Source organism: Populus alba, chromosome 11 (assembly GCF_005239225.2).
Source record: "Populus alba chromosome 11, ASM523922v2, whole genome shotgun sequence".
NCBI lineage: Eukaryota > Viridiplantae > Streptophyta > Magnoliopsida > Malpighiales > Salicaceae > Populus > Populus alba.
In genome coordinates, this window is record NC_133294.1 from 2,007,767 (window position 1) to 2,030,199 (window position 22,433).

Genomic DNA, 22,433 nt, shown 5'->3' on the forward strand with positions numbered 1-22,433 from the left:
TCCACAAATGTCTCCAACGAAACGTGGCCACATATTCTTCAAATTCAGAATTCCATCACTTTCTTATGTATCCCATAATTCTTTAAGTAATGGATATTAACTATATATTAAAAGATCCGAGTTTTTGTTTTTCATGTTTTAACTCTTTCCTCAATTGCAATTGTATCTTTTTATAGGCTAATTAGATAAAATTGAATTTAAAATTATAGAAAAAAGAACAAATTAAAAGATAAATGATTAAGAAGTAAAGCGTAGAGAAAATACATCACTCACTCTAAATTTAAGATAATTTTAATTTTTTTCTATAGTTTATTTTATTTATTTATTAATCCTTAAATTGAAGAGAGAAGATAGAAAATAATTGAAAATGATGACAAAGAGAAAGACTAGTCATAAGTTATTTTTACTATAATTAAAAATTTTATTTCATAACAATAATATTTAATATAACTCTAGAATAACCTTTAAGATATCGCATACACGAGAACATGTAAAATATAACAAATCCTAATAAAAAAAAAGAATGTCAACATCATTTGCGATGATAAAATTAAAATTAAATAAATTCTAATGATGAAAATTAAAAAACAAATGGTAGAAGAAGAAAGAGATTAGTCATAAATAATGGAATTAAAAGGCAAATGTATATAGTGTTAATAATTTCTTTTTAATGATTTTATTCTATTGATGTTTTTCTCAATTAGTGGTAGGATTGAAATTGGATATAGTAATTAACAAAAAGACTAATAAATATATAATTTTATGTTATGGATTTTTAAATATCGGGTCTGAGCATTGACTATTCTATTAAGCATTGAACACAGCATCATTATCTGCAAGGAAAAGCCCAGCCCCGTCAAGGGTTCACTATTCTGTGAGGGTTTTATTATTTATTTTTTCATCTTTAAAAGTTGTTGACTTTGGATGGCTGCTGCATGTAAAGGTAATCCCCATCGTTTCAGTTGTGAAGAGATCTCTAAAAGAGCCTTTTTGCACGTCGCCAATTCTCGTCAAGGTGCCGAGTGCCATATATTTTATGGTCAATTCAAAGTACGTAGGTGTCCTTAATAAATAAATAAGAAAACAGTTTCATTAATAAAAAAATAAAAATAAAAATAAAAACCATGGGATTATACCAACAATTAAATATCACAAGGCCATACCAGTTCACCATGTACGCAAGCACGGTGCCAATGGATTCTTCAAAATTAGTGCTTCTACTTTCGTTCTCTTACATCCTTCTACACCAACCTTCCCTTACCGCCGCTCAGCCGAACTTCATTAAGTATTACTGTAACAACGTCGGCGACTACACAACTAATAGCACGTACCAAAGAAACCTCAACAGCCTTCTGTCCTCCCTAGCATCCGACACTCAAATTGACTACGGATTTTACAATCTATCCGTTGGCGAATTTCCTGACCGAGTAAATGCAATTGCACTATGCAGAGGAGACGTTGCGGTTGATGTTTGTCGAAGTTGCGTTAATGACTCTAATCATAAGATCTTAGAGGTCTGTCCTAACAAGATGGGGGCATTTGGAGTTTATCCACTCTGTATGATACGATACTCAAACAGATCTATATTCGGTGTTGTGGATGAACAACCATCTTTCTACCAGGCGAATCCACAGAATGTTTTGGATGTAACTCTATTTAATCAGGCACTCCAAACATTATTTGCCAGACTTGGAGCCAAAGCTGCATCAGGGGACTCTTTAAAGAAGTTCGCCACTGGAAACCAAAATGCTGGAGATGAAACAGTATATGCTATTGTTCAATGCACGCCTGACTTGTCTGAGGGGCAGTGCTCCAGTTGCCTGCTTAACCTTTTTCGGATGATGACAAACTGTTGTGATGGGGAAGTACAAGGGAAGATTGGAGCTAAACTCATAAGACCAAGCTGCAATTTGAGGTGGGAGATTGGACAGTTTTTTAATGGTACACTTGAGATATTACCATCACCTCCACCACCACAAATATCATCGCGTCCATCTCTTCCTGCACCAGCACAAGGTAGGCCTTGGATTGTTATTAACTGCCTCCCGAACTTTTATTTTGATGTTTTGATTTAGTAATTTAATAGTTTAATGATATTCCTTAAATCATTCAATTTGAATTAGGTAAGGAAAAAGAAGAAGAAGAAAACTTAATTGGTGTGTTTTTACCATGTTTAATTAATTAATATTAAAAGTAGAGTAAATTACAAATAACCTTCTTGACATATTATAAAATTATAGAGATCATTAAAAAAAATTTAAGCTTTAAAAAAGCCTTTTAATTTCATATATAAAACATATTACAGAAGCTTTATCCAAAATGCATTTGAAAAGATATTTAATATGAAAAATTAAACAAATTCGAGAAAGAATATAAATAATGGGACTTGGTTATTTTATTAGGACATCAGCAATATTAATTTCAGCCATTTCTTATTTCTTATTTTTGTATTTTTATCTACTTTTGGAATTGTTTTTATTTAACTATTTTTTAAAAACAGCAATTAAAGATATTTTGGATATAGTCGAGGGTGTTTTGTCAAATATTTAAAATTTTAAATGTTTTCTATAATTTTATAATAGGAGTTATTGTAATTTAGCCTTAAAAATCTGTTTATTATTTTTTATGGTTTAGATTATGGAACATGATGGGATTTGAATATATTCTTTTAAAAGAAATAAAAATTAGCTGATTGTTAAGCTTTTGCGAGTCATGGGGACAGCTTTGCTTTGGGTCATAAGGCCTCAATCATCGGGACTGTCCACATTCAGAACTCACAAGTCTCCACTCAAGTTCTTAAAAATTGTAGGGCCACATTGGTTTATGCAGGAACGAAGAGCAACACAGCTCGGATCATTGTCATTACTGTTGTCCCAGCTGTCGGTGCTGTGATACTCGTCATCTGCGTCTGCCTATTCATAAGAACACGAAAGCAAAGGGAAAAGGAAAGGATTGAAAGTAAGTAGTAATTTGGTTGCCTGAATTGTATTGAAATAGACGATGAGAGGGGCTCTTATTTTTTTATTTTAAAAATAAATACATTTTTTTTTTTTTATCTATTCTTGTTATCCCGTGACACTAACTAAATACAATTTACGTTTCTTCCTTAATTTCCAATGCAATTATGCTTTCGTGCATGCTAGCTTGTTCAACTTTTGAAGCTGTAGACGAAATAGAAAGTGCAGAATCATTGCAATTCGCATTCAGCACCATTCGAGATGCAACAGAGGACTTTTCGGAGAAAAATAAGCTGGGACAAGGTGGATTTGGTGCTGTTTACAAGGTAGTAAAGGATATACTGTTACTTACATATAGTTAAATCGTAATGCTCAAGATGATACAGGGAGTAATGGATTGATATGATTTCAGGGAGCGCTTCAAATTGATGCACTTAATTTTCTCTGTTTCTTTTTCTCAATGGATATATGCTTCAGGGTATGCTTGCAGACGGACAAGCTATAGCTGTAAAGAAATTATCAAGTAATTCTGGGCAAGGAGAAGTTGAATTTAAGAATGAGGTACGGCTACTAGCCAAACTTCATCACCGGAATCTTGTTAGGTTACTGGGGTTCTGCTTGGAAGGAACAGAAAAGCTTCTAATCTACGAGTTTGTGCCTAATTCAAGTCTCGATCAATTTATACATGGTAACCTGAATTCCATATTATCTTATATTTTTTTTTCCTCATCATTTTTTTTTACCAAGATCAATTCATGTTTGTAAGAGAATTATAACTAGTGTCAAATTCTATAGACAAGTTTTCCGAAGTTTCTGAAGCTCTCATTTTATGAACGCTTAGATCCAAACAAACGATTCATCCTGGATTGGGATAAGCGCTACAAAATCATAGAAGGCATAGCTAGAGGGATTCTGTACCTGCATCAAGATTCTCAGCTCCGGATTATTCATCGTGATCTCAAGCCTAGCAACATTCTGTTAGACGGAAACATGAATGCTAAAATTTCGGATTTTGGAATGGCAAAGTTAATGAAAACTGATCAAACTCATGATGCTGCATCGAGGATCGCTGGAACCTTGTAAGTCTAATTTATAGCAATAATGGAAGAGGTGTGAATACTGAATGCTTATGATTCGCACCATTGCAACTAAGATCTGTTAATGTACCATTTCAGTGGCTATATTGCTCCAGAGTATGCAAGGCAAAGACAGTTCTCGGTCAAGTCAGATGTGTTTAGTTTTGGAGTGCTAGTCTTGGAGATTGTGAGCGGTCAAAAACCTAGTTTCCGCGATGGAGATGACATAGAGCACCTTATGAGCCATGTAAGTACAACTATCTACAAATCAAACACATCATTGAAACAAATCAATATTGTGAATTCACTTCGGATAAATTATGTAGGCATGGAGACGTTGGAGGGAAGGGGCTGCTTTAGATCTTATAGATCCCATTTTGAGGAACGACTCAACAGCTGCAATGATGAGATGCATCCACATAGGGTTACTCTGCGTTCAAGAAAATGTAGCTGACAGGCCGACAATGGCTTCAGTTGTTCTGATGCTAAGCAACTCTTCTTTTACTTTACAAATACCTTCTAAACCAGCATTTTTTATTAGCAGAAGAACATATCAACCAGCTTCTTCATTGATCAGCTATACTTCAAGGATGACGCAATCCCAGCTTGAGACTGTCCCACCATCGAAGAATGAGATTTCAATTACTGAGTTAGATCCTCGATAATTTCCTCATCATGTAGCGAAAGAATGGGGTTTGTTATTATTAAGAAAATAATCCAGTAAATATTCTTGACTATTTCCTAATTAACAAAAGGAAGAAATCAAGGGAGAGAACAAATCGAGACAATCACAAAATTTTTTCAGTCATCTTAAAGAGGATGATGAAACATCTTGTATAATTTGTTTTTCGGTGGGATTTGAATCCCTTCTACGACTTATTTCCTCAAGTAACATCTCCATCCCCATCACCATCACCATCACCATCTCCATCTCCATCATCTCCTCCATTTGTTATTAGTTCTCCTCCAACAACGAATACCACAATCAGGAAAGGTAGGCTATCTTCTTTTTCTATACTGAAATCATTTCACTTGTTTTACGGTTTCCAGTTTCAGCAACAATCTGTAATTTCTATCTTAAACATGGCGTGCTTGGCAGGGAAGGAGAATACTGCTTCTCGGACAGTTATTGTTACCATCGTCCCTTCTGCTATCTTCTTGGCACTTGTTATCCCCATTCTCACCATTTTCCATTTTAGGAGGCCAAGGCAAGAGGTCAAAAGTAAGTTATTGTTTATTGCTTCTTACATATTAAACAGCTTGGGTTCATTAATACGAATCAAATTCACTAGATAATTTGTTTTTCTTCCAAACAATCTACAAATTAACTTTGGAAACAAAAACATTAATTAACAACTTGCATTTTGTGAAGATTTCGATGAAAATAAAAGCACAAAATTGTGGGAATTCAAATTTGCCACCATCAAACGTGCAACAAACGACTTCTCTGATGATAATAAGCTTGGACAAGGTGGTTTTGGTGCTGTTTACAAGGTACTTTAATGTACAAAAGAAACGGTATCGATTTTTTTATATAAAAAAAAAATAATAAGAACTTTGAAGGATAATTCATATTTCAAATTGATGCACTTAATTTTCTCTGTTTCTTTTTCTCAATGGATATATGGTATAGGGTATACTTGCAGATGGACAAGCTATAGCTGTAAAGAGATTATCAAGTAATTCTGGGCAAGGAGAAGTTGAATTTAGGAATGGGGCAAGACGAATTTAGCACCAATACAATAAAAGCTTCAACACAATTTAACACGATTTCCTTTAAGGAAATTTCTTTTAGGACAAACTTCAAAAATGACACCGAACTATATAGTCTGAATCTTGTCTTCTCATAAATTTTTGTATCAATTTTTTCCCTCAAGTCTTGGAATTATCAATTTTGCCTTTCCATCTATATCTGGCAATGGATTCCACCCAAATTGTTCTTTTTATTTTTTATTTTTATGAAAACACGGTGTCAATTTTTAGGGGACTTTAGTTTTTTGGTTAAGGAATTCTAACAAAGGGATGCAATTGATATATATATATATATATATATATATATATATATATATATATATATTACAAATCTAATTTCTTACAAATGGAAGGAAATAGTGTGACTACCACAGGCACATTTGTAATTTGGGCTTTAATTGTTTAATAAAACCCAATCTAAGGAAATACTTGATCCACCAATTTCATATTGCTGTGTGTACTGTTTTAAGGCCTGCAATTCTGTGAATATTTTGTTGGGCCAAAGTTAGCAATTCAGCCGAATATTCTCTCCGTCTTACCCTACACGCACCAAGTAAAAAGTTCATAGCCCACAATCTGCATGATATACCGGGCAAGAACATGGGGAGTGTTATAAAATTGCTAGGAGATGGAAATTAATTTTGGTTGCACATAAGAAAATCACTTGAATTTTAAAATGGATCAAATTAAATTTTAAAAAGAAGGTTTCAAACTAGAAAAATTTTAAAATGGAAGTTGCAGACTCTAATCAAACTATAGGTCTGCTGGTTTACTATAAAATATTTTTTATAGTAACATAGTTATCATGCCTGCCAAGGCTTTTGTATATAGATTAAGGCTTGAGTTATGGGCTTCTAGGATAACTATAAAATAATATTTTTTTAATTAATAATACGATATCATTTAATATATATATATATACATTGAAGTCTACAAAATTAAATCTAAACTTTTCTAGTTGTCCAATATAGGGATGGCCCATCTAATGAAAATATATATGTTATGATGGTCCATGTACTTCTGGACTAAATCAAGTACCCATCAAAATTGTGCACGCAAAATATAGGTTACAAGCTTGACAGGGCAAGCCAGTTTTTATTTATTTGAGCTCGTGTAGCTGATGGGATTCCCTCGTTCATCTCAAATCTTCTAGGCATGAAACAGTTCGCATCAACCGGGTGTTTTTTTTTTTTTGATAAAAATTGACAAAACATGTTTTTTACAGGTAGCTTAAAAAGATACTGAAAGGGGCTTTTTCACAAAAATAAATTTAGAGAAGTTTGGGAAGTTAAAGGAGGATAACCTTTAATTCATCGAATCAAAATCTAAAAAAAGTTCAACTCATGTAAATCAAAGGGCTAATGTCTTTGGTTTTATAGCAATTTTATAAGGCTTGTTTTGTTTTAATGTTAGAAGGATAGAAATTCAATAATTTATTTTTTAAAACAAACAAGAAAAATAATTAAATCAGCAATATAAAAAAAATAGCTTTATTAGCTGTCCAAGTTATACAAAAAATCCAAACTAATTAAAAAAATAAAAGGAACACGATAATAAAAAAAATCCAAATCAAATCAGATTTTCTCCTAGTCTACAAGGAATTTATAATGACGGCAACTATTCCTATATATGTAAAGAAGGTTTATTCAATTATTTTTAATTAAATTATTTTTTTTACAATTTCATCTCTTTTTAGTTTTTTTTTTATCAGATTTAATCCTTATTTTTTTATTGTATTTTTTAATTATTATCAATGTTTTTTTTTATTATTATATTATTAAATTAACTAAATTTATTGTACACAGTTATGTTAATGACCCAGGTATTAAATATTTATTGCTTCCTTAAAATGATTAGCATAGTCTAAACCATAGTTTTAAGACCCGGCCCGGTGGTCGACCCGGTCCAAGGCCCGGGTTCCGGGTTTTGACCGGGTCACCGGGTCTCGGCCGGGTCGCCGGGTCGGTTGGGTAAAAAAAAAATTTAATTTTTTTTTTAAAAAAATCAAAACGACGTCGTTTTAGCAAAAAAAAAAACAAAAAAAAAATAAAAGTCAACGGGTTTGGGGTTGGATGTTGACCGGGTCTTGCCGGGTCAACCGGGTCCCGGGTCGACCCACCGGGTCGGCCGGGTCTGGCCGGGCCAATTCCCAAACGGGTTTTGGCCTTCACCCGGACCGGTCTCATGCCCGGGTCGGCCGGGTCCCGGGTCGACCCGCCGGGCCGGTCCGGGTTTTAAAACTATGGTCTAAACATCATTTTATTATATTAAATTTTTTTTTACCAAACTCACAACAAATAGCGACAACTATCTAGTTCAATGTATAAAATTTAGCAAATATTGCTAACAAAAATATCTAAGAAGTAGCTGGCGCATTTGTATTCCATGTCGAATTTAAAATAAGAAAGAAACAATAATTATAAGGCATTAGCAATATAACGAAGGACCTAATTGAACAATCCGGAAATCTAACATGGTCCTTCTTTTTTATTCTTTTCTTATTGCACCACAGCATTCGGCTTCAAGTTCAACAAAAAACCACAGCTTCTGCTTCCACCAAAACGAATAATGATGTGACTTAATTTGAAGCAAAGTTGCACCACCAACATGCTTAGTAACTTGCCCATTACCTTTGGATGTCATCAAGGGTCTATCTCAGAGATGGAAACCTCATTGTTAGACCACTGGGGAGATTTAGTTCTGGATTCATCCGACTCAGTTAACATTGAAGCATTCATCAATGGCAGAATCGACGTTTCTCCGTGCATAAAAAATGCAGGTTTTGAGGGTGCTGCGAGAGTGACAGAGTAGTTACTAAGCATCATAGAAACTTGAGCCATAGTTGGTCTGAGGGCTTCATTTTCCTGAACACAAACTAATCCGATGTTGATGCATCTCATAATTTCACTTCTTGGACCAATATTCAAGGTAGGATCTATTATGTCTAAAGGTGTCCCATCATTCCATTTTCTCCATGACTGCAAAAATTTAGATAAAGTTCATGCACATTATTCAAACAGAATCAATAAAATTAAGCACTGTTGATACTTACATAGGTTAGAAGGTCCTCTCCATCGTCTCCTATGCCGCTGCCACCAATCTTTCGACCACTAACAATTTCTAAAACTAAGACACCGAAGCTATATACATCTGATTTAACTGAGAAATGTCCACGGATAACATATTCTGGAGCCATATACCCGCTGCATGGAATCATCAGATTGGATTAATTCTAGTTTAAACAATGGCTGCAGAAAATCTACTATAAATTATTTCATTTTTGTCCTATCAATTTATTATATTTTAAAAACTTTGTGGCAGACTGGCAGTATATACTCACAAGGTCCCAACTACTCTACTCGTGCTATCTTGAGCTTGATCCATAACAAACATTCTTGCCATTCCAAAATCTGAGATTTTTGGATTCATGTTCTCATCTAGCAGAATATTAGCAGCTTTGAGATCACGATGAATAATCCGTAGTCGAGAGTCTTCATGTAGATAAAGAAGACCCCTTGCAATGCCTTCAATGATTTTGTAGAGGGTTTCCCAATCTAGAAGTACACGCTTGACTGGATCTGCAAATCAACTAGAACTAGATAAATTACCTGAACTGACCATGGAGATTAGATGTTCAAACTTTATCAAGGAACCGAATGACGAATATACCAAATATCAAGTTGTTGAGGCTCGAGTTGGGGAGAAACTCATAGACAAGAATCCTTTCTTCTTTCTCGAAGCAGAAACCCAGGAGTCTAACCAGATTCCGATGCTGAAGCTTGGCAACTAACATGACCTCGTTCTTGAATTCTAGCTCTCCTTGTCCAGATGTCCTAGACAACCTTTTTACAGCTATATCTTGTCCATTAGCAAGTGTGCCCTGAAATCATGTCAAAATTAGAAATGTGTAGAACAAACTGAATCTAGTCCAAAATTACCAAATGTCTGAAGTGGATTCATATTTGACAGGTGAATGATTTTCCTTTACCTTGTACACTGTGCCAAATCCTCCTTGTCCGAGTTTGTTATCCTCGGAGAAGTTACCTGTTGCTTCTCTGACAGTGCCAAAATCAAGTTGGAACAATTCCACATCTTCCATTTCATATAAATCTACACCAAAGCAATCCTAACGCATAAGCAAATGAAAAGCCCGCTTCTCCGAAGGGCTTGATTGAAACATTTCTTCCTATAAAAGATGGTGTTTTCTACCAAAGTAATTTAAAGCTTCAGTTTGAGAATGCTAAGCCATAAAAAGCTTGGTTTTATGTCCTTAACATTTGAAATAGCCTCTGAAATTACCTTTAACTTCCTCTTCCTCCTTCTGCTTCCTGGCTCTTAAGAAGATGCAAACGCAAACTATAAGAATCACAGAAACAGCTATTGGAACAATGACAATGATGATGATGACATTCCTCTTCTTGCCCTTCCTTCCTAAAAACCAGAAATGAAATATGATTTACACATGTTTAGAATGAATTTATAGATCTGTCTAATAAGTAACAAGTAGTAACATAGTAAGTTAAGTCAATATCAAAAGGTTAACTTCTAAATTGCTGGGAATAGATCATTAATTGAATCGAATCTTTAACAGCCTTAACTCACATACTCAATTTCAAAATAGTTGAGGAAAAGTATTTCATCTAGTCATGCTTTAAGTTGTGCCCATACCTTGTGAAGTTGAAGCTGGTGGTGATGGAACTGTATTATTCGAAGTTGAATCTGGTGGTGGCGGGATTGAATTAGTCGGAGGGTCATAGAAACGGTCTATTTCATACCTAAAATTACAGCTTGGATAAATAACTCTTCCTCCTTGTCTTGCATCACAACACTGTGGAATAAGTCCTGAAGCATTATACAGGCAATCCCTGCATTCCGAAGCAGATAAATCAGGAGTACACTGTACAAGTGCATATATTTTTTGAAAGTTCTTCGGGACATCTATTTGATCCATTGCATACTTGTAACGAGAATCACCTGCGGCTGCTTGATTGCTCAGCCTACCTAACAAAGTCATCCGTGACTGATTGAACCCGACTACATCAGAGACATTAACTCGATCATCATACACCCAAAAATAAGGTCCTTTCTCCATGCGATTAAATATGGAGCGGTTTGTGTAGCGTACCATACAGTTATCTAACCCTCCGATTGCCTCCACAAAGTTTGGACAGAGTCTTACCAGGGAATCACTAGCATTTCTTATGCAAACACGGCAGACATCAGGACTGATATCCGGTCTACAAAGTGCAATTGAATACACCGTGTCGGCGTCTTGGCCGTAGGAAAAATTGTAAAAGCCATTGTTTATTTCAGTGTTGGTGTAGATAGAGGTGAGGAGTTGATTGAGATTTGCCTGGTAAGTACTGTTAGTGGTGTAGTTGCCCTTTCCTACACAGTCTTTATATAACATTACAGGCTGGTCTGATGGCTGCTGTGCCATAGCCAGAACTTTCATGAAAAGAAGACAGACTGAAAAAAGGAATCTTGAAGAAGCCATAGGTTCTGTTTCCTGCCTCTGTATCTGGTAGAATGATATGCAGGATTGTACTTACAGCCCCATTCAGATTTATATGAACTTCCAAGGATTGGTAGAATGATATGCAGGATTGTACTTACAGCCCCATTTTGATGGCTGCTTGATTTTAGCATCATAGCAGGAAATGTTGCTTATTATTGAACGAGATAGTCCAAGTAATAACGACGTGAACATATAGTCTTAATTAGAGAATAGAAAAAAAGAACGGGTGGCTGTCAACATCTGGGTTTGAACAGAATTGGCCGAGTTATTGAATAAATGTATCTCCGTGTGAAATTTTCTGTTGTTGTATTTGTTGACTGCTTAATTTCTATGGAAAAATCTGGAAAGACTGTGGAAGACATATACACATTGCCTTTCACAATAAAGACTACAGACTCGTTCACAATAAGTTAGCTTGAGTTCAAGATGTCAGGAAATGGATATAGGTAATAAGCAAATTGCCGCCATTGCCATTGCAGAACCTCGCTTTCTCTTTGTGATTATTATTGGGTGAAAAAAGGATTCATTTAAGATTCTATTGATCGGAACAAAGGTTAAATAATATCAAGTTATCTCCTTTCTATTTCAACTGTGAAACCCGATCTAGAATTAGAGTCGATCAGATTCCGAATTAACCCACAGTACGGTTTTTAATTTCATAAATATCCAAATATTGGAAGGGAAATGATTCCTATCTCCGTGTGAAATTTTCTGTTGGTGTATTTGTTGACTGCTTAATTTCTATGGAAAAAATGGATTGTTCCCCCATTTTTTCAGAAAAATCCGGAATTTTCAAATACTCTGCAAAGACTGTGGAAGACATATACACATTGCCTTTCACAATAAAGACTATAGACTTGTTTGGTTTGAAGACTTGTGAATATGAATATTCTTGGAGAAACACAGAATTGTTGGTCCACTTCCACAGCAGTGTTGGAAATTCAAAACCAAAATTATTTTATCGGAATATAAGCTCACCATATTAGATCATGAAAAATTAAACCAAAATTTTGAAATTTTGGCTTGATAATTTTTAAAAATTATAGGTCATTTCTTCTTTTACTTCTACCTAAACAATATTTAGTAATCAAATAAATTAAATGATATAATATTTGGCCACCCTAGTATATCCTCTAGCAACATTAAATATTGTTTAATAAACTTGCTCTACATGTCTCCTTAATTAGCCCATCCTATGCCTTTAATGTTTCACATATTTTTCAAAGCTAACTCGTAGCAACATTAAATATTAATTGCCATTGCAATTTTGTTAAAGGAAAACCTCCTTGTGAAAAAGAAATCTTTTTGTTAAAGTAATTTTGACGCTGCCATAGGCATTGCTGAACCCCACTTTCTCTTTGTGATTTTTATAAATACCTGAATTAATTCTAAACTTAACAATTTTAGATAAGCTTCATTAATTCTTAATTCTCCATGATTCTAAAATTAACTTTTAATAATCTTGAAATTTATAGCATTTAAACTGAAAACTTACATGAAACAAATCTAGAATTTAAGAAGTAAATCTACATTACTCAAAAGTTAAAGTGGGATTCCTTTTAGTTTCATGCATGATGGTGCGAGTACCCGGCGGGAAATGGTGACTTCTCTGTCGGAATAATTCTAAGTGCCTAATTTCCCCACTTATGATTACTAACAGCCTCAACTTCCCCACTTTTCATAAGAAATATAAAAAATTCTGCCAAGACTTGTGGAAGACATGCATGAACACATTGGCTTATACAAAAGTCGTTTGGTTTGAAGACTTGGCGACCTGAATTAATATTCATGGAGAAAACACAAAATTGCCTGTCCAATTCCTCAGAAAAATTGGAACTACAAGATGACCCACAGCAGGGTTGAAAATTCAAAACATGGAATAAATGGAGTCTCTGGTCAATGGCGAAGTCTCCCCTAGTTTTTTAATTGCAATTTTGTACATATAATTCAGTTCAGTCCCTTTTTCTCAAATTTATTCACAATTGGATCCTCGTTTCTCTTTCTCTCTCTCGAATGCATATTCTCGAAAGGTCTTATCAATCCAGGAGTCTAAAGTTAGCCATGTTTAAATCTTTTCAAATCTGAATCTGTAACTAACAAGCACATCTCAAGGCATCTGATATACATCACTTGAAAACGTAATGGAGCAATAAGATTAATACTTATCTTCTTATAAATTCTTCATGGAAATATTTAAAAATACTTTCCCTATTTTTCACATAGAATTTTATCGGAATAGAAGGTCACTGTAATAGTGTTAAATGTGCACGAGGTGCACGCTTCGGCAGGCTATCCAAAACAATGCCTAAGGGTACTGGCAGCTATGCCAACAGTGGGATAAATCGGTAGCACATATTTGTGCAGCTATAGGTTTGTCAAAGGTAAATCGGCAGCGCAGATTATTGACGAACATGGGCTGGATGATGGAATGTCCAAGCCACGCAGGAAAACTCGTCAGGGGCATAGGCTGACAAGAACAAGGGCTATCGAGGAATTCGGCAGCGAAGACATTGGCAGCCTGCACACAGATGCAAATTCAACAGCACAGGAATTAGCAGCTTGCACGCAAATGCGAATTTGGCAGCATGCAACAGTTTATGCAAGTCAGGGGCTCAACTTGGCACCATCTAAAACTTGGACGAAGGACTGTCCAAGGCATATGAGTGACTCAACAGCTGACGAAGCAAGAGCTGGCAAATGGGGCTGCCAGGTGGGCATGCAAAACGTGGGCTAGTGGCAGTCATGGTCAGAACGTGGGTGAAGTGGCAGCCTCATGGGGCAGAATGTGGGAGCATAACTGGGGTGCTCTCCAAGCTTCTGAGATCATGGAGAACATGGGGGAGAAAGCACCCACTATGTCGTGAAAAATAAGAGATCATAGGTGAGCCTTGCAACAGTTTCATGGTTTTGGTTTGACCCATAATTGGGTAAAGCCAAGTATCTTTTGGGAGCTTCCTTATTTGAAGACCAATCTGCTCCGCCATAACCTTGACGTCATGCACATCGAAAAGAACATGTTTGAGAAAATTTTCAACACCGTCATGAATGTGAAGGGGAAGACAAAGGAGAACATCAAGGCTAGATTGCATATAGCTTTATACTGTAACCATAAAAATATGGAGTTGGTTTATAATGAGTCACGGGTCACAAAACCAAGGGTAAGCTTCGTGTTAGAGAAAAACGCACAACTGCTAGTCTACAAATGGCTTAAGAGTCTGCGTTTTCCGAATGGACATGCATCGAACATATCAAGGCTGGTTAATATAGAGGACTGCAGATTGTATGGAATGAAGAGTCATGACTACCACGTGTTTATGCAAACACTCATCCCATTAGCTTTTCGTGATTTGTTGCCAAAGGAAATATGAGATGCACTAATGGAGATCAATGATTTGTTCAGAGATATATGCTCCAGCAAGTTGAATGTTGAGCACATTGAGAGGCTTTAAATGAATATCATCGAGACACTATGCAAACTTGAGACGATATTCCATCCATTATTTTTTGACTCAATGGAGCATCTCCCTATACATCTACCGTTCGAGGCAAAAGCTGGAGGACTGATCCAGTATAGATGGATGTACCCATTCGAACGGTTAGATATTACAGTTACAATGTAATTCATATATAGAAGTATTTTCTATGTTTTTCTTAATTGAAAATACTTGAATTGTAATTCAATGCAGGTACCTGTTTAATCTCAAGAAAAAGGTTAAGAACAAGGCGCATGTTGAGGCTTCGATACGTAAGGCCTATATTGTTGAGGAGATCTCAACATTTATCTCGTACTATTTCGAACCTCATCTGAGAAAGAGAATCAATCACGTTCCACGGCATGATGATGGCGGTGAAGTGTCTTCCAGTGGGAATTTGTCAATATTCTCCAATACTGGACGACCCACACCTAAAAATGCCGAACTCTCTCGAATTTCTTCTATTTATTTAAAAATACTATTATTATTTGAATATTGTTTTCTTCCATTAACAGGAAAAAACAATATTGTTCTCCAGCCAACAATACAGTAAAGAACATCAATGTAGTTGGAACTACGAGATGGCCCACAAAAGCGTTGAAAATTCAAAAGTTGGAAGATAATAGAGTCTGGTCATTGACCGGAGTCTAACCTAGTATTTGAAGTCCAATTTTGTGCATTCATACTCCTTGAACATCAATCTAGTCTACCCTAGTATTTGAAGATAATAAAAGTGTAACTATAATATCTTGACAGCACAATTATTGAAACTAGAATATCAAAATTCATAACTGAGCGATATTCATTGAACAAATATGTAATTAAAATAGTGTCCAAACTGCTCTTATTATTAAATAGACTCAGAGGAAATAGATGTCCATACAGATCATAGGTATTTTAATTTATTGTTTTCAAAGAAATCTGAGTGCTGTAAACAAGAAAAGTGACATTAGGTAGAGGGCTAGCGGTCAGGCGGCTCAAACATGTTGCAAGGACCACAATAACACTAGCAAGGCATTCGCGATGGCAGTTCGAACTATGTAAGGTTGTGTTTTAGCTGCAAAAAGGATCATAAAACCATAATATGTGATTAGACAACGTAATCATTCCTGAATTAATTTGAAAGCAGATAAAAAATTACCATATTTGTTTACAGAATATATTCTAATAAAAAATCTGAAATACCTATTTTCCTCACGATATTGGTGTGGAAATGCTGGTTCTGTTGCCTAGGGTGGCGGTGGCGAAGTGCTTGCAAGGTCATAGAAAGGGTCCTTTTCGTATCGAAAGTGACAGCTAGGTGAAACCACCCTCCCTCCTTGCCTCTTAGAACAGCATGTTGGAATCAATTTGATAGCTCGATTCAGGCAATCGCTGCATTGCGGCTGAGTCAAATCAGGAGTGCACTGAACAAGTGCATACATTGTTTGTTGAGACTTTTCTGCTGTCGCATTTCCTGCTGCAAATTTTCTTCGTGAATCACCTAACGCTGCAGAATTTATCAGTCTGCCTAACAAGGCATTTAGCACCTCATTGAACTCATTTTCGTCGGTAACATTAACCAGGTTGTACATCCAAAAGTACGGACCGAATTCCATACTGTTAAAAATGGTATGGTTTGCATACCTCAACATACAATCATCATACCAAATATAGGCCTCCTTTTGGTTCGGACAGAGTTGTGAGAGCACTTGGCTGGAATTTTTAATGCAACTACGGCAGGTTTCAGGCTTTTTATCTCCTCTACAAAGCGAAATTGCATAAGCTTTGTCGATGTTTTCGCCAAAGGAGCCAGTGTAAAACCCATAATCATTATTTGTATCAGAAGAGAAGGAGGAGATAAGGCGATCGAGGTTTGATTTGTAGTCACTATTAGCACTGAAGTTACCATGATTTTCTATACAAAAGTGCTGAAGCAGATTTGTTTGTGCCATGGTGAGAACGAGGAGGTGAATGAAAACAGGACTAAAAAAGAGGAGCAATTTTGATGGTAACATTGCCATCGCAGCAACGCAGTTTTCTCTTTGTGATGTTTTGTTTTTGAAAATAGCCTGCCTTCCATTTTTATAGCTCTACAAGTAGCTAGGTGGGAAATGGGCAGTACCAGTCTGTGGAATATTGCTTAAATTCCTGTCGGCCCACTTCGTGAGTGCTTTCGTTGGAAAAATAAATTTATCAACCACTTTTCTGGAAAATCTGGACGTTCACATTTTTCTCCGCTTTCAATCGTTAATTTCGATTTATAAGAACGGTCATACCCAGAAGTCTGCAAGTGATTGCGGAACACTTATTGCCTGTTTGGGAGTGAAGTGGAGTTGTTTTTCAAAGTATTTTTAATATTGAAATGTATTAAAATAATATTTTTTTAATTTTTTAAAAATTATTTTTAATATCAATCCATTAAAATAATTCAAAATACATAAAAAAAAATTAATTTTTAACAAAAACAAATTTGAATTTTTGAAAACACGGTTCCGGCAGAAAAGGCAACTGGTTCAGTCTCCAATGTTTGGTTTAAAGACTTTTGAACACGTCTTCAACAAGACCTTAAAGCCAAATCTAGCTGTGTATTTATGGAGAAACTTAGAATAGTCGACTTCCTGGGATAAATCGGACCTACAAGATTATCACCTACAATCTGTTGGCAATTTAAAGCTTTGAAAGTTGGAGAAGCAGTATCAGGCCGTTAGATAATTAATTACAGGCATGTTATAGAATTTTGGTATAATTTTTAGCTGCTGCGGAAAGGAGATAATAGAGCATGATGTGCTGAAGCAATTTTATACACCTTTCCATTAATCATTATGGGTTAAAATAATTAATTGAAAGAAAACCTACGTAGCAATTGGTTTCATTTAGGGCTGAGCATTTCCGGTTCGATCCGGTTTTGAACCAAAATAAACAACCAAACCAATTTTTTTTTTTAATTTCTTTTTGAACCGAACCGAACCGAACCGAAAACCGGTTCAAACCGATTAATTTCGGTTCGGTCTGGTTCGGTTTTTTTCCCTTCCAAACCGGTTCAAACCGATGGTCCTCTACCAACACTAGCAATACTCCTCCCTCTGTAGATCCATCAACACAACCAAATCCAATCCACATTGTAGATCAGGTTGTCCACCACAAATCCCATTTTGTTCCAATTTCCTTCACCCCACGATGCGTCATTAATGTTAAGGAAACCCATCACCAACAGTCTAACAATGGCGAGACTGTTGGTGTTCTTATTCCACCAAACACAGAGCAAAAAAAATAAAACAACAATTATCAAAGAAAGGGAAAACCCAAAAACCAGAGAGGGGAAGAACAAGAAACAACAAAGGAGAGAGAGAATCGGGGTTCCATCCATCAAGATCCAACAAAAACAAACAAACACTCATCTCTCACAAAAAATCCATTGTTGATTAATATATGCTTTACCAAGAACTAGTGCTTTCCTGGAAGAAGCCACAACAAGACAAAAGTCCCATAAAGATTAAAGAGTAGAGGGATGGGAGAAAAAACCAACACGGAGAGCAAAGTGAGATAATGAGAGAATGAGATGCAGAGAAGATTGTTGGGGGGGTTCTATTTATAGTTGGTTTTTTTTTTAAGTGCTGGTTAGTTGAACCGGTTCGGTTCAATCGGTTTCCGACTTTAGAAACCGAAACCGAACCGAACCGGAATTTTTTTGTGATTTTTTAATCGGTTTTTTTGGTTTTTTTTTTCGGTTCGGTTTTTTCGGTTTTTTTTTCCGGTTTTCTCGGTTTATCGGTTTTTTTTGCTCACCCCTAGTTTCATTGATTAAAAAACAGTTGGCAGATAAGAAAACATAAAAAAATCACAAAGCTAAAAGGAATAAAAAAAAAAAAAGACTCAACATGCATTATTTTTTCAAACTCGTGATCCTGAGAATTAGAATCAAAAACATCTTATCTAAAAAAAACTACGAAACCTAGTCTCCAACCAATTAAATATAAAAGGATTAACTTGGAAAAAGAATGTCAATTGCACAAAAGGATCCAAAACAAAAAATAAATGATAATTAAAACAATAAGGATCAAAATTGAAATATAAAACAAATTTTATTTTTAATTGAAAGGTATATTTGCAAAGAAAAATTAATTGAATAAAAGGACCCAAAAAAATCAAAATAATGAGGATTAAAATTAAAATAAAAAATAAAAACAATTTTTTTAAGGTGAAATTAAAAAAAAATCAATTTAACAAAAGGTCCAAAATATTAAAAAGAATAAAAACCAAAATGAAGAATGTAATATTTGGTAAATTGGAATTGAAGGAAGAAGTTGAAGACAAATAAAACTTCTATAAAAAGACAGAAAAAAAAAACTATAAATCAAAAGAATAAGAACTAAAACAAAAATACTAACAATAAAGAAGGTCAAACTATAAATTTTAGAGGATGATAAATAAATAAATAAATAAGAAGAAGAAGAAAAAAAAACATACTAGTGACAAACCAGACCACACAACCAGTAAAGAACATGATGGCGCACTTCTAATGACATGGCAAAAAGGTATTTTTTGGATGCCAAGTGGTGTCGCCCGAACTACGTCGGCTCCTCCCATGTGCTTGCAAGTGTGTTTCATGCACCCCAATTTTTTTTTTTTTTTTTTTATGAAAATACTCAATTGCTCTTAAGATGACTTTATAATCAAGAAAAAAAAACCTTTTTAAAAAGACAAAAAAAGCCGTTGTGGCCTTTTTTATTATTATTTTCAAGGAATTTTGGTAATTTTCCTATGTGATTGATTTTTTTGTTATATTTTATATTTGTTCGAGTAAGAAATTGTCCCTTATGAACAATTTTTTAGATGCAAGTAACCATTAACAATTTTCTGCTAATTATTAGAAAAACTCAATGAACCCTTGGAAAAAAGCTTAGAAAAAACATGACTTTTGTTATAAATATAAAAAAAAAACTCCCAATTTTTCTTTTTAATAAATAAAGTATTGCATTAAGACGCCAAAAGATAGCGGGAAGGAGAAGATACAAGTCTGCATCACTCAGGTTTAGCAAATCAAACAAATGAAAGGAAAACCACAAAACAGAGCTGCAACCATAGGATGCAGCTTTGCCTCCACACAAACAGCACTGCCAAGCTAAACTACCAAGATAAAAATCCAAGGGAAAACTCCATAAAACCAAAAAACTATCTCAATTCTGATTTAAATTATTACTAAATCTTTCTAACTATCATCGTCTTTTCCATATCAAAAGAGATCTTCAAACCAAGCTACTAACATCAAGAGACTTTAGCTCGTCCTTAGGCCAACTCCATATGCCGAGAAAAAAACTCCCATTGTCAATTTAATAACTTTAGCTGTTCTATTCTGTCACTGCCCGAATTCAATTCATTGCTTGTTCTTCATTTGCGTACTTCAACTGATTCATTTGATGCTTGCAGGGGTGCATTGAAGATCAAGGGTAGATTGAGTGCTGCGCAGATATTCACTCCTGACATCTTCCCCAAGCATCATGAGCTGTGAGCTGCTACTGGAAGACTATACAACCGGTTGAAGCTGTCCATCAGCGTCTGTTATTGTTGATGAATTCATAAATTGTTGGTTTTTTCATTTAACATGGGACTAGATCGGAGGCTGTAAGCCTAGAACAATCTTTATAATTATAAAGCTCCACAATCCTCTTTGTTTATCAATTTACATGTTCTTGTTTCTTGGACTAAAATCATTAGATTGTGCAATCCTTGGTTTGTTTGCAACATATCTGACATCCATCCCTAAGTTTCTATGATTATCACCAACCTGCTCATGTGATGTGAACTTTTGTTGTTTATATCATATGGTCGATGATAAAGGCCTGTGCTCTATTTCGTTCGATCATGAGAAGGATGCGATAGATTCTCGCACCAGCGCAGTGAAAAATATATTTTTGCTCTCTCTCTCTCGCTCTCTCTCTCTCTCTCTCAGTAGAGAGAGAAGGTTTATATATATCCTGCCATTTAAGAAGACTTGAGTTATTTAATAAAAAGTTGTTTAGTAATTTAACTATATTAAAATAATCTCATTTTCATGTTATCGTTGTCTTTGTAATTATATTTATTCATATTGTTTAAAAAAAGATTAAAAATGTACCAAACAAGGTTAGAGAAGCTTAATCTATATCCCTCGCTAATCTAAAACCAAACACAATTTAAAATAATAATAATAATAACTCACTGACTCATATAGTGTAACTCCTCCAAAAAAAATGAAAAGGGAAAGAAATACTGTATAATATTTAATGTACAGTTAAATGAATACATATAATTTCAACACTAACAACATCTCCATTTCTCCATGAACAAAAGAAGGTATTCAAAAGCATATTAAAGAACAAACAGAAACACTAGCACTGGAAAGGCCACGCCAATTGCAACTCGATGTGGTGAGGATCTTGTGGAACCTGCAATTTTGCCAAGCGACAAGTATATTTGAATGCCAATTTACGATCAAATCAGGAATCGGACCGAAAATTCCCCCAAAAAAAAATCAAATTTCAAACAACGAAAGAGACACAGAGAGCAACAATTTGAATAATTCACAAAACTCACCTCCCTTTGCTGCAGGTGTTGAATAGTTGAAGTAGAACTGGTAATCATAGTACCACATGCTGCAAATAGATCCATGAATATCCCAATTTCTCTTATTTCCAACAATATTTAAAAATGTCGCCAATTGGAAATCCAAGCACTTGCCACAGTCACTCTTGCTGAGATCTCTAGTGCATTGAGCCATGCCATACCTCTTCCCACTCTGTCCAACATCCAATACTGCGGTATAGAACATCGAAGGCTGGTTAGGAGTTGTAGAAGCAAGCGCTTTTGTGAAGTTAAGTCCTTCAGAAACCACTTTTGCATCTTCAAAATTGGTGTCATTGTAAGTTGCCACCATTCCTGATTGATCCAATTCACCGAAAAAGCTCCGGTCTGAATACCTCAGGAAACACCACTTAAACCAAAGCGTAGCATCTTTACTGTTTGCGCAGCCTTGTACCACGGTAACATTCTTGATGCAGGCTGCACAGTCTGTGGCAGAAATATCACCTCTGCATTGTGTACGGCCATAAATCTTGTTAGCACCTTTACCTGCTGTGGTCGTGTAGAAGCCATTTTGGATAGGCGCATTAGCAACAAGTGAATTCAGCAGCTCGCTCAGATTGGCTTGGTATTCACTGCTATTGGTAGCATTCTCAACTTCAGTACATTGCGAACCGAGATCGGAATTACTGTCAGCATGGCAAGGGCTAGATAACAGCAGAAAAGTTGAAAATATAATGAATATTAACAATTCCATACTTTGAGTCCAAGGGAAACGAAGGGCAGAGGTCATGAATGGGAAGTGTTCTCTATTTATGTTCATATCATAATCAAAACTATCAAATCGTTGCATTTGTGGGGAATGTGTAATCATGCCGTGTAGAATTTGTTTTGCACTACAAAATTGAAGTCAACGAAACCTAGCTAGTTGTACTTGTTCATATCGTAAATGCATTATTATATATTTGTTTAGCACTACAAAATTGAAATCAGTGAAACCTATTTGTACTTGTGCATATCATATATGCTTAGCAATAGAAAATGGATGTGGATGAAATCATTTTCTTAATTAAGCTCCATATGGATATGCTTTGCAATATAAAAACTGAAGTCAAAC

The 22,433-nt window shown here is 35.3% G+C and overlaps 4 protein-coding genes across 5 annotated transcripts; 1 reads left to right on the plus strand and 3 right to left on the minus strand.

Moving 5' to 3' along the window:
• The first annotated feature begins 1,427 nt into the window (after window positions 1-1,427).
• On the plus strand, window positions 1,428-5,015 carry LOC118063398 (cysteine-rich receptor-like protein kinase 29). Of its 2 annotated transcripts, none has more exons than XM_073412774.1 (7): window positions 1,428-2,016; window positions 2,830-2,958; window positions 3,144-3,283; window positions 3,435-3,645; window positions 3,799-4,036; window positions 4,133-4,280; window positions 4,360-5,015. In XM_073412774.1, exons 1-7 carry the CDS (start codon window positions 1,530-1,532, stop codon window positions 4,696-4,698), a joined length of 1,692 nt encoding a protein of 563 aa, XP_073268875.1. In that variant the 5' UTR covers window positions 1,428-1,529; the 3' UTR covers window positions 4,699-5,015. The 2 variants fall into 2 exon arrangements, with proteins under 2 accessions (XP_073268875.1, XP_034933304.2); XM_035077413.2 differs by having other exon boundaries at window positions 3,162-3,283; window positions 4,360-5,011.
• Window positions 5,016-8,156: 3,141 nt separating this feature from the next.
• On the minus strand, window positions 8,157-11,346 carry LOC118063401 (cysteine-rich receptor-like protein kinase 29). Its single transcript, XM_035077417.2, has 7 exons — window positions 10,454-11,346; window positions 10,085-10,216; window positions 9,774-9,895; window positions 9,455-9,665; window positions 9,126-9,363; window positions 8,838-8,988; window positions 8,157-8,763 (listed from the first exon to the last, which is right to left on the minus strand). Exons 1-7 carry the CDS (start codon window positions 11,280-11,282, stop codon window positions 8,428-8,430), a joined length of 2,019 nt encoding a protein of 672 aa, XP_034933308.1. The 5' UTR covers window positions 11,283-11,346; the 3' UTR covers window positions 8,157-8,427.
• Window positions 11,347-15,594: 4,248 nt separating this feature from the next.
• LOC118063400 (cysteine-rich repeat secretory protein 38) lies at window positions 15,595-16,797 on the minus strand. Its single transcript, XM_035077416.2, has 2 exons — window positions 15,962-16,797; window positions 15,595-15,833 (listed from the first exon to the last, which is right to left on the minus strand). The coding sequence occupies exon 1, from the start codon at window positions 16,777-16,779 to the stop codon at window positions 16,006-16,008; it is 774 nt and encodes a 257-aa protein (XP_034933307.1). The 5' UTR covers window positions 16,780-16,797; the 3' UTR covers window positions 15,595-15,833; window positions 15,962-16,005.
• A 4,189-nt stretch (window positions 16,798-20,986) lies between these two features.
• Window positions 20,987-22,171, minus strand: LOC118063399 (antimicrobial ginkbilobin-2-like protein). Its single transcript, XM_035077415.2, has 2 exons — window positions 21,332-22,171; window positions 20,987-21,183 (listed from the first exon to the last, which is right to left on the minus strand). The coding sequence occupies exons 1-2, from the start codon at window positions 22,167-22,169 to the stop codon at window positions 21,107-21,109; spliced, it is 915 nt and encodes a 304-aa protein (XP_034933306.2). The 5' UTR covers window positions 22,170-22,171; the 3' UTR covers window positions 20,987-21,106.
• Window positions 22,172-22,433: the final 262 nt, after the last annotated feature.

Bases quoted from the DNA above. Each gene is read 5' to 3' on its own strand.
- LOC118063398 (XM_073412774.1), top strand. From the start codon at position 1,530: ATGGGGGCATTTGGAGTTTATCCACTCTGTATGATACGATACTCAAAC. The intron at 3,284-3,434 runs GTAGTAAAGGAT...TATATGCTTCAG, and splicing joins GATTTGGTGCTGTTTACAAG to GGTATGCTTGCAGACGGACA. The intron at 3,646-3,798 runs GTAACCTGAATT...ATGAACGCTTAG, and splicing joins TCTCGATCAATTTATACATG to ATCCAAACAAACGATTCATC.
- LOC118063401 (XM_035077417.2), bottom strand. From the start codon at position 11,282: ATGGCTTCTTCAAGATTCCTTTTTTCAGTCTGTCTTCTTTTCATGAAA. The intron at 9,896-10,084 runs GTAATTTCAGAG...GCTTTGGTGTAG, and splicing joins GGAGGAAGAGGAAGTTAAAG to ATTTATATGAAATGGAAGAT. The intron at 9,364-9,454 runs GTATATTCGTCA...GTTGATTTGCAG, and splicing joins CCTCAACAACTTGATATTTG to ATCCAGTCAAGCGTGTACTT.
- LOC118063400 (XM_035077416.2), bottom strand. From the start codon at position 16,779: ATGGCAATGTTACCATCAAAATTGCTCCTCTTTTTTAGTCCTGTTTTC.
- LOC118063399 (XM_035077415.2), bottom strand. From the start codon at position 22,169: ATGCAACGATTTGATAGTTTTGATTATGATATGAACATAAATAGAGAA. The intron at 21,184-21,331 runs GTGAGTTTTGTG...GCAAAATTGCAG, and splicing joins AACACCTGCAGCAAAGGGAG to GTTCCACAAGATCCTCACCA.